Source organism: Gregarina niphandrodes (genome assembly GCF_000223845.1).
Source record: "Gregarina niphandrodes unplaced genomic scaffold scaffold00046, whole genome shotgun sequence".
Lineage (NCBI taxonomy): Eukaryota > Apicomplexa > Conoidasida > Eugregarinorida > Gregarinidae > Gregarina > Gregarina niphandrodes.
This window is the reverse complement of record NW_011645814.1, coordinates 88,592-98,987: the sequence shown is the minus strand read 5'-3', so window position 1 is coordinate 98,987 and position 10,396 is coordinate 88,592. Positions and strand designations below refer to the sequence as shown.

At 57.7% G+C, this 10,396-nt stretch overlaps 5 protein-coding genes across 5 annotated transcripts; 1 reads left to right on the top strand and 4 right to left on the bottom strand.

Annotated features, from left to right (window-relative positions):
- Window positions 1-2,412: 2,412 nt before the first annotated feature.
- GNI_157360 (40S ribosomal protein S21) lies at window positions 2,413-2,812 on the bottom strand (the record flags this gene model as incomplete). Its single annotated transcript, XM_011134673.1, has 2 exons — window positions 2,413-2,614; window positions 2,763-2,812. The coding sequence occupies 2 exons, from the start codon at window positions 2,810-2,812 to the stop codon at window positions 2,413-2,415; spliced, it is 252 nt and encodes an 83-aa protein (XP_011132975.1).
- Window positions 2,813-2,981: 169 nt separating this feature from the next.
- GNI_157350 (diphthamide biosynthesis protein 1) lies at window positions 2,982-4,595 on the bottom strand (the record flags this gene model as incomplete). Its single annotated transcript, XM_011134672.1, has 2 exons — window positions 2,982-3,828; window positions 4,132-4,595. 2 exons carry the CDS (start codon window positions 4,593-4,595, stop codon window positions 2,982-2,984), a joined length of 1,311 nt encoding a protein of 436 aa, XP_011132974.1.
- A 23-nt stretch (window positions 4,596-4,618) lies between these two features.
- Window positions 4,619-4,864, top strand: GNI_157340 (hypothetical protein; the record flags this gene model as incomplete). Its single annotated transcript, XM_011134671.1, has 1 exon — window positions 4,619-4,864. One exon carries the CDS (start codon window positions 4,619-4,621, stop codon window positions 4,862-4,864), a length of 246 nt encoding a protein of 81 aa, XP_011132973.1.
- Window positions 4,865-5,593: 729 nt separating this feature from the next.
- On the bottom strand, window positions 5,594-7,446 carry GNI_157330 (RNA recognition motif protein; the record flags this gene model as incomplete). Its single annotated transcript, XM_011134670.1, has 3 exons — window positions 5,594-7,051; window positions 7,243-7,361; window positions 7,425-7,446. 3 exons carry the CDS (start codon window positions 7,444-7,446, stop codon window positions 5,594-5,596), a joined length of 1,599 nt encoding a protein of 532 aa, XP_011132972.1.
- Window positions 7,447-7,540: 94 nt separating this feature from the next.
- Window positions 7,541-10,186, bottom strand: GNI_157320 (hypothetical protein; the record flags this gene model as incomplete). Its single annotated transcript, XM_011134669.1, has 2 exons — window positions 7,541-7,788; window positions 8,422-10,186. The coding sequence occupies 2 exons, from the start codon at window positions 10,184-10,186 to the stop codon at window positions 7,541-7,543; spliced, it is 2,013 nt and encodes a 670-aa protein (XP_011132971.1).
- Window positions 10,187-10,396: the final 210 nt, after the last annotated feature.

Below are 10,396 nucleotides of genomic sequence, written 5' to 3'. Positions count from 1 at the left end.
ATGCTCGAAAGATTACTTCACGAGACGTTCGCTGCCACACCGTGGCCTTGTGCACGACGGCCTTTTGGTCCGTTGTGTCAAGGCCGCGGGTGGCGGCACCTCGTGCGGGGTGGGGAAGCTTCGGCTTCCCCACCTACTTCCTGTTCTGTGGCCTGGCCTTCGTGGTCGGGCTGCAGATTCTGGTCTACGGTGTGGCGTCCAGCCACTTCGGCAACAGCCGTGTCTTTGGGTAAGTGTGTGGTCAGTGAGGCAGCCGGGGCTGGGGGCCGGGCAGGTTACTCGCTGAACCTAGTATAATCTTCCGTTCCTTCAGACTCGCGGCTGTTGCCGTTCTCACCACTGCCGCGCTAGCGGCATACCGCATCACGTGTGCCGCTAGCCGGCACGCGTCACACCGTAGGCGGGTGGCCCGGCTGCGAAGCGCCAGGCGCAGCCTCCAAAGAAAGTCCTTGTCGGCCGGACACAGACGTAGACGTTCCATCAGCAGCGTCTACGACCTGGTGTGAGGGCCGGCAAGGCCACCATGGCTGCCCTATCAAACGTTCGTTCTTTCCCACTTCGTTCCCGTGGGTGTCAATTGCCATTTTACCAGACGAATCCATTTCTTCATTTCATTCATCACGACGTGTTTTTATGGTCGCTCCAGTAACCTCCGCAGGTCGACGTACGGAACGCTAAGAGGACCTAGGTCGTCGGAAAGTTCGATTTACCCGAGCCTGACCAGTCCCGTCGAAACATTCGGCAAGCGACCTTGAAGTGGTTGAACTTCTGGTAGTAGAAGCAGACGCGGCCAAATGCGGGACAGGTGGCCCGCACTTGACAGGTCCCCCAGCAGCCGGCGCAGCGCCGACGTCGAGGACGTCTCGGCCGGGTCTTAGAGGCAACAAGTTCTGGCGAGCCGTCGGCAGTGCAGTCGTCGGCGGAAGAGTCCTCGGCGTTGCAGTAATCGCTGCCGTGGCTAGAGAGCATAGGGCAGACCAGTGACAGCAAGTCGTGCAGGGGAGTTTCGGAGGCGGCGAGGCGCCTGAGGTTTATCATGACCTGCCGCCGATCGGCCTCAGAGAGAGCTGCCGCACAGGGCAGCAGCAGTTCGTTCTCGGACATCCGCGGCTCGCCAACGTCCTGTGCCGCGCGGTTGTAGAGGCGGCGCCAGATCTCAAGTTGAGCCACGACCACCTTGGCCTTGGTGCCAGCGAGGCAAGTACTGGTATGGATCCTGTGCCGCCAGACGCCGGTAGCGAATGCGGCGCCGCGACTGCGCAGAAGGTGCAGGCGGATGTCTCCATAAGTCTTGAGCCCCGCTTCTAGCAACATGCCCTTAGTCGTCAAGCTGACCCGCGGACACAGCATGAACTCCTCGAACCTCCCCCATTCGGGCACGCCATGCCCCGCCACTAGGTCCTCGAACTCCATGAACCACACGTCCAACTCGATCCCATACCTCGGGCACTCGCGCAACCCTTGCCACTCAACCGGGCCCCATACAACCACCACCGGTGGTGCCTGTGGTTGTTGCACCGGAGCGGCGGTCGACACCGCCGCTGCACCGTACTTCTGCACGTAGGAAACCAGCTTTCGCAAGACCGCAAGACACTCATCAGTTGTCATCAACGCCCCCGGGCCCTGATGCGGCACGACAGACTGGACCGCCACGGTCTGCGGGGCCACCGACTCGGCCGCTAGGGAGTGCGGCGCAAGGGGGGGTTCAGGCGCAGGCGGGTCATCACAGATAGCTGAACTGTGGCAGGTAGCTGGACACATCTTCGCTGAGTGCCCCCCAAATAAAATAGGACCCCGCCACGAAAGATACTGACGCAGAGAGCCGCTCTCTAGCGACAGCCGGGGTCGTCTTTGTTCTGGCAGGGCGACCTCCGCTGATCGGACCTTTACTGATCGGTACTCTCGGCCACAGAAAGCTTTTGCAACAGGACGGAAAGCTTCCAGTAGGACACCTAGCGTCTGCTAAATCCAATTCTACAGCAGAGGCGCGACTACCGCCAGCATTCTACGAAGGGTCATTTTGATGACGCTCGAGCTGAAAGAGCGAGCTGCTAGCTAACACTTAACAGGGAAACGAGTTACGCCCCATGAACTAGTGGCGGAGTAAGCGAGGCGCCGACAAGAATCTTATAAAGACGCATCGGTGGATCGAAGCAGAAGGGACGTTTGTGCTGTACTCGAGTGCCTGGGTCCAAGCATACCAGTATCAACAGGACTCGCCCGCCGGTCATTCTGCTCTCGTTTTCAATGACTCCCCGTGTGCTAGAAATGTCCTTTCCCCGGGTCACTATCCTGTCTGATCCGGACCTCGTCCCCACCCCCAGTCGATCCCACCGTTAGTCGGTCCCCGTTCGAGTCTCGGTTGAAAAAAGCAGCCAAAGCAAATGTGATGAGTGCAGTTCGGGAAAAAAGTTACTGCTCTTCGACACACCGGATGCCGGCCTGGGCGCAGAGCTCAGCCACGTTGGCATCGGCGTCGCCCACGCGACGGATGTCACGGCTCAAGACGATGCTGGTCACTTCGTTGGTGATGACACCGTTTTCGTCCACATCAGCGATGTTAATCTGGACAGAGCCGTGGTCCTTGGAGTGGATGAGTTTATTGGATGCCGAACTGCAACAGAATCGTGGGCACGAGTGACGTTACAGTGCACACGAATGTGGTGATGGTGCCCGCGCACACACACACTATTGTGCGCGCACACGATGGAGTGCGCATAAGAGTATAAAGGAGGGTTAGGTTTGGGGGCGGGTGTCTTTACCATTTCCTGGGAATATAAAGGTCCACTATGTCGCCGGCGTCGTTCCTCATGTCGGTTCTCCAAAAAAGGGCCAATTCGGCCACGAAGTCAGTCTCAAAAAAATGGTGTTTTGTCTTCCTCTCCGGCTCGCTCCGGCTCTCCTAGTCCTCCCGGTTCTCCTGGTCCTCCCAATAAGCTCGCTCTTCTCCCAGTAAGCTCGCTGTTCTCCCAATAAGCTCATCATCCCGGTTGGTTTCCAGGCTGAAGGTTTTGAGAGCGACAGTTTTGGGCGATTTGTTGTTTCCGTTGTAGCCATTTTTGCCTGAGTCTCTCGCGCATGGCGGCCTTGTCGGAGGTGTGGCCGATGGAGCCGTTGCGATTGCCATCTCGACCATAATTGCTCCAGTCTCCGCCTTTGGCGCTGAAGTAGTCCATGGGGTGAGTGTTAATGGCGTAGACGCTGGTGGCGAGTACTTGTTGCATTTCGTAAGTGGTAATGAAAGGGGCCTGGGTGAATTCATGTCCCCAGTCGAGGGCGAGTCGTGGACAGCCGACGTTGACGAAGCATACGCGGCCGGGATCGTCAAAGTTTTGGAGCAACGCGCCGAGCGTGCTGGGCACGAGCTCCGCAAGCATGACAGTCAACACCGTGGCCGTCGGACGGTACTTGCGCACCTGGACGCGCGCGTGCTCCACCAACCCCACACTGCCCTGACGACCCAGCGACGACAAGATGAGAACAAAAGTGTGTGCACGCTCCACACGCCTTAGAACGCCGTTCCGAAGCCGAAACAACAAACTGTGGTCGTACTCCTCCAATACCAACCGCCGCGTGAAAGGGTCATATCGGTAAAAGCGCGTCTCTGGGTTCTGGATCATCGCACTCTCCACGTGGAATCGACCATCCGCTACAAACACACATGTGCGACAACCCGCCGGAAATACCGGCGACGTGCAACCCAACGTCTCCCCCGCCGTCAACGGCTCACACTGCGGAATAAACACACCACTACCAAACTCCTCCACCAACTCGCGACAAGCCTGGTGTACACACTTTGAAAACTGAATCGTGGCCAACAGAATTATGCTCCCCTCGTGACCGCCCACTCGCGTCGCAGCCGGCAAGGAGGCAGCCGGCGAGGAGGCAGCCGGCAAGGAGGCAGCCGGCAAGGCGGCAACCGCCGAGGAGGTATCCGGCAAGGAGGCAACCGGCGAGGAGGTATCCGCCGAGGCAGTAGCTGGCGAGACACTGGTTGGTGTCTCCGCTACCCCTTCCGCGGGCGATTCACCCACCGCTTCCGTAGGCGTTTCAGTCACAGCGTCTTCCCCAAGCGTTGTGGACTTCTCCACTAAACTTCGGTCGTTTGCGAGTTTAGGGGTGAGCAAGCACTCTTTTATAGTTCGTGCCAGCCTTCTGGGGTTGAGGTAGATCTCGACAAACACATATAGGCACTTGATGTTGACAGCGTCGATGGGGACTAGACATGAGTGAGCGTAATGGACGAGAAAGTCGCAGCCGAGGTGGACGGCCTTTATGTCGTCGACGCAGCACGCCCCGTAGGTCACGTCTCCGAGAACTACGACACGCTGCACGGTCTCCGTGAACTCCTCCAGCAAGGCCGCAATGGCCTCGCCCCATACAAGCAGGCCCTCGGGGAACTGGAGACAGACCGCGCGCGCGCGTTCCTGGTTCAGTCGCGTTATGGTCTTCTCCACTTCGAAGTTGTACGCGGGCGGCAGACTGTGCGCGATGGCCGCCCGCAGCCGCTCCGTCTGGTCGGACTTGTTTGGCGTCGTGTTTGACTTCATGGCTGGGTGGTTCGGCTTTGGTGCAATCTCCACCGCAGTCGCCATGCCGCCGGGGCTTTTATAAAGGAATGAAAAAGGGCTACTTGGAACGCGTCAAGGAGTGGATTGCAGCTTGCTTGAATCCCGAGCTCGATGCACCAGCGGACCCCGGCGAAGCTGCGTTCCTCAACGCCAAGAATGTGCAAGGCAAATCGCTCACCACTGAGACCATCGGCTTCGCCTGGTACGAGGACGCCGAGCGACACCGCTTGCGAGTGCTCGAGTCGCTCAAGGACGCGGCCGCCGCCTCCAGCTGCCACACGGTCCACGTCTGAGTGTGTCCGGCCAGGGGCCGCCTCTACGAGAAGGGAGACAAGACAGACTGCGGACGGCGTTCTCGAGGTGTGTTCCCTGGTGAAGTGCCTTGCGAGCGGAATGCTTTGCAAGCTTTGTGAACATTATACACAGACCCGAAACAACAAGGGCTACAGCAGGGTTGGATGAGGGTGGCCGCTTACGATGTCTATTCAGACAACAGGGAGCCGGCCCCCCAAGTGGCTTTCATTTGCGCGTGCCTGCCAACGCTGAAGCAGACAAGAAAAGAGTGCCACGATGCTAAGTGCGTCACGATGCTAAGTGCGTCACGATGCTAAGTGCGTCACGATGCTAAGTGCGTCACGATGTTAAGTGCGTCACGATGCCAAGTGCGTCACGATGTTAAGTGCGTCACGATGCTAAGTGCGCCACGATGAGAGTGCAACGAGGAGAGTGCCACGGTGAGTGTATGTGACCTAGCAACAAGGCGATTGCAGCAAGGAAGGAAGAGCAAGTTGCGTGTGTTGACGCGTGCTGTGAGTCGGGGCCCATTTTGCGTCCTGAGATTGCCCGAATGAAACACAGGTTTGATAGATCGGGATTGGATAGACCCTATTTCGCGTGTGAGTGATATCGTGCTTGCCCAGCGTAGTGCGTGCATCAATATAATATCATCTTGCATGCAACCAACAGTATGTGTCAACGATATGTGTCAACAGTACATTTGCGTGTCACTTGAGTATGAAGATTTAGCATTGTTTGATTCGGGTCCATAGTGCCTTAACAAATTGGTCGGTTTCCACGTCAAGGAATTCCCGCATTTCGGTGGCCAAGGACTCCTCTGTGGGCGGCTGGTCGGCTCGTGGGGGGAACTGGTCAAGGATGAACTCGGCCATGTCCTCGGCGTCCTCTGCACCCACGAACTCTGTGGTGCGTTCGACGAGCCAGGCGCGGAGTTCGCCCTCAACGAAGAGCCCGGTGCGGGACAGACGCGCCCAATCGATCTCCGAGTCGGCCGCCTGGTCCACTTTCTGCATGTGGGCCTTGATGGCGGCGAGTCTGGCCGCGTCGCCGCTCGCACCACTGGGCGAATCCCCATTCCCGATCTCGGAAAAGAGGAACTCCTTCCCCGATTGATTTCCCTGAGAAGAAGGTTGGTGTTCCTGGGAAGGTTTGTCCGGGAGTTCGTCTTCCTCAGGAGAAGGCTGATCTACAGACTCCTCCTTGAGACGTTCGTCTTTTTTCGACAGTTCGTCTTCCTTGAGACGTTCGCCTTCCTTCGACAGCTCGTCTTCTCGTTCAGACCTGCGCATGCCCTCCCGGGCGCTATTCACTTTATGGGTCCAGTAGCGGGCAGTGGGAATGTCATGACAGTCAGTACTCAGTCGGGAGGCTTCGCTTGCCAGTTTCGGTTCTAAGTCGTAGAGCGGGGACGTGCCGTTGGAGCAGGCGTAAGAGACCGTGAGGACGGCGCTGTATCCCTCCAGGTCGGCCTTGAGTTGATTCCAGGCCTCCCGAGCGCTGGGAATCGCCTTGGACCACCGGTAGATGATGTCTTCCTCTCGTCGCTCCGCTTTCTTCCGCAACCCGTCGAGTGTCTTCGGCCAGTTCTGCTTGGCCTCTTCCAGATGCTTGAGGAAGTCTTGCTTCTTCCGCAAGTACGCGTCCACTCGGTGCTTCTGTCGAGCCACCAACTCGGAAGGCAGGCTGCTGTCAGGGGCGGTCTTCTCCTTCTTCCGCTCCTCCATACGCTGCCTCTTGGACGCCGCTTGTTCCTCCGACTCCGCCTTCCTCTCAATCAGGCGCTGCCGCATCAATTCCAAACGGGACGCCCGAGCCTTGTCGTCAGCCTCTTTTTCCGCCTTCGCCTTGGCCACCGCCTCCTCCACCGCCTTGACTGTGGACCGGATAGACTCTCGCAGAGGCTCCTCAGCCGCCAGAAACTCAGCGTCGATCTGCTCCTGACTCCAGCTTGGATTATTCTTATATAAATGGTAACTCCTGTTATTGTGCCACCGATCCACCATCTCACGCGTCTTTGCTGGGCACTTCACTACCAACTTGCTACCAATCACCTCAAGATCATTTATCATGTTTATTACCTTCCAAACTGACTCAACATTGTCGAGTTCCACCAACCCGAACGAGGCAAGCTCGTCCGTCTTAGGAGTACGAGACCGCACTATTTTCACTACGACACCGCATTCCTGGAACACAGTAAGATGATGGACCACGCGCAAACAGACGCCAACAAACTCGAAGTTTGCTTGCTAGGAACGAGTCAATATAAAACAGATAAAGAGAAACGGCCTAAACACGCATTATCCGGCTCAGTACAATCGTCATGCTGTTTCAGCACCTTAAACAAGTGTTTGCACACGCGTGTGCTGCCGCTTACCGTAAGTATTTTCTTCAGCAGATCGTCGGTTAAATCTTTAGGGAGATGTCCAATATATACAGGGTCTAATCTTTCACTCAATCCGGTGGTTTTAAGAGCAACAGGCCGCCGAATTTCACCTGTAACATGCGGTAGTCCTGGGACTGCAACAACCATGAGAATCGGAAAACTGAGACGCTTACTGTCTTCCGGAGGAGGTATCATGACTAAATTTTTGTAGCAAGAAATACAAAAAAGAAAGTGAAAGTGAGCACATCGTGCTGCGTGAAGTGCTAGCTGCGCATTTGTGCGTGTTGTGCTATTGGACGACTTTAACAGACGGGTTGTCGACTGTGACGGATGGATTGTCCATGCTGATGGATGGGTTTATGGCAATTATCATACCTGGCGGCAAATCGACGTGCCTTGTCGTACTTTCGTCCTCGTCGTTCGAAGCGTTTTCCGGGGCTGTAATCTCCGGCGCATTCATAGCTGAATCTTCCGGTGCGGCAGGCCCAATGACTTCCTCTGTTAACACACCCACGCTCGTGTCGGGGATAGGCACGTCTGTAGACTCTCCTCCAGACGTAGGGGCAACAGAACTGGTGGTCGACTCCATCGTTGTACCCGATGTCGTGGTCTCTGGAGTCGTGGTCTCTGGAGTCGTGGTCTCTGGAGTCGTGGTCTCTGGAGTCGTCGTCGCTGGAGTTGTCGTCGCTTGAGTCGTCGTCGCTTGAGTCGTCGTCGCTTGAGTCGTCGTCGCTTGAGTCGTCGTCGCTTGAGTCGTCGCCGCTTGAGTCGTCGCCGCTTGAGTCGTCGCCGCTTGGGTCGTCGTCGCTTGAGTTGTCGCGGGAGTCGTCGTACTGCTTGTAGTCGTCGTCTCTGGCGTGGTCGTTGTGGCTGTGGTCGTTGGCTCTGCGGTGGTCGTTAGTTCTGTGGTGGTCGTTGTGGTAGGCGTTGTCTCTGGTGTGGTGGTGGTGGTGGTAGTGGTCGTCGTGGTTGTGGTGGTCGTCGTGGTTGTGGTGGTCGTCTCTGGCGTGGTCGTCGGCTGTGGTGTGGTGGTGGTAGTCGTTGTTCCCGGTGTGGTAGTTGTTTCGGGTGTCGTCGTGGTGGTGGTCGTGGTGGTCGCAACAGGCTGCGGCGTGGTGGTCGTGGTCGTCGGCTCTGTCGTTTCCGACCCGTCTGTAGCGCCGCCTTTACTGGCATCGGGGCAGCTAGTGGGGGCGGCAGCGGGCACGTTGATTTCGATGTGGATGTGGTTCCCAGCGTTCTCGTCTTTCTCCTGCGTGCCATCCTCTCCGCCTCGACGGCCGTGAGTACGTGAACCGCCGCCGTGGCTGCGCTGCCTGTGTCCACGACCGCGACCTCGACCGCCGCCCTCGGTCGTGACTTCCGAGTCGCCTGCGCCCGCGGCTTCCGAGTCGCCTGCGCCCGCCGCCTCATGTTCCTCAACCGGGTCCTCTTCTGAGCCGCCCTCAGAAGATCCCTCTTCCCGACCAGCACCACTCTCCCCACCCGCCGGGTTCAAGTCCTCGGTCACCGCGTCTTCCCCGGACGTTGCGCCTTCTGCGCCCCCAGCCGTAGCACCCTCTGATCCGCTGCCCCCCGCGGTAGTGTCACCAGCGGTACTGCCACCAGCGGCACTGCCACCAGCAGTTGTTAATTCAGCATCGGTAACCTCAGCAGTGGTGACTTCAGTGGTGACTTCAGTGGCGGTGCCTTCAGTAGTGGCACCCCCAGCGGTGGTGCCACCCGTGGTACTACCCCCAGCGGTACTGCCATCAACGGCTGCGGTGGTGGCTCCAGTTTCCATTATGTCCAGCAGGTCGCTCATCCCAGACATGTCCGCCGGGGAACTCGACGGCAGCGTGGATGCCCCTACCTCGCTGGAAGTGCCCTCCATTGTCGAGGCCTCAGTGGAGCGGGAGAACGGAGGGCCCGATATGGGCATGATGCCCTGCGACGTAGGCATTCCGCCAGCGGCATCCGTCCCGATCGTAGAGTTTTCCTCTGTTGTGAAGTCTTCCTCTGCCGAGGAGACTTCCTCTGCCGAGGAGACTTCCTCTGCCGAGGAGACTTCCTCTGCAGTGGTAGATTCGTCGGACATGGCGCCCACGGAGGGCACAACAGTCAGTTTGAACCACAGCTCGGTGGTCGTACCGAGCTGAGCCGCCGTCCCAGGCTCCGCGGGTTGAGAACTGAAAGCGTTCGCCCATTGTGATTGGGTGGTCTCGGAGCTGTAGTAGTTCTCGGTTGTGGTTTCCTCAGCAGTAGATTCCTCTTCAGTGGTGTATTCCTCCTCAGTGGTTGTAGTGGTCGTGTCAGTGGTGGGCAGAGGTGTAGGTCTTCGTGTGGGTCGAGGTCGGGGTCGGGGTTTGCGAGTGGAGGTGGGTGGTGGGTAATAATAATCGGAATAAAAGGGCTCATTAAGTCGATCAAAGATGGGACTGGGTTTTTCTTGGAACCAGCCGCGAGACCATATGTTGTCGAAGCGGCCAGGTGGAACATAGTGGTCTACTTTTCGGAATTGCTGTTTCTTGGACGGGCCAGAGAATATCGGCTGGTCCTTTCCAGCAGTCCTTCTGACAGGAGCAGAATTCGCAGTCCCAAGAGCAGATTTGGAAGGCCCAGGAGCAGATTCTGAGAGGCCCAGTCCTGAAAATAACTCGGCCTTGCTACGTCTGGAGATTGCGGGAGCGAACGCGTATCGCTCCTTAGCTGGAGAGAAGCTGGGTGCCTCCTTGGGCGACGGCGGAACGTACGATGGCTTCCTGAGCTTCGGCGGCAGGAATGCTGGGTGTTTGGACTCCGGGCGGAGGTATGTCGGTCCCCCTTTGGCGCTCGGAACGTACGAGGGTACGTCATGTGACTTTTGGAAAAACCTAGGTTGACGCTTTCCCACGCCAGTTGCGACCAGCGGCCTTGCACTGCATCCCGTGAAGAGAACGATGAGCCAAAAGCGCATTAGTGCACCTTTTATGTGCTCCTGCTTTTGGTCTGCTCCATCCCTTCGAGTACACCAAAGCACACCGCAATCAGCAACAGCACTGCTCAATAACCACAGCACGGGCGCGGGCGCAAGCGCAATGGCCACTGGCAATGAGCGCAAAAAGCAAGCTACTATTCAGGCACTTATTCACCGACCAGGCTACAAAGGCCAATGGTGGCTCGAACC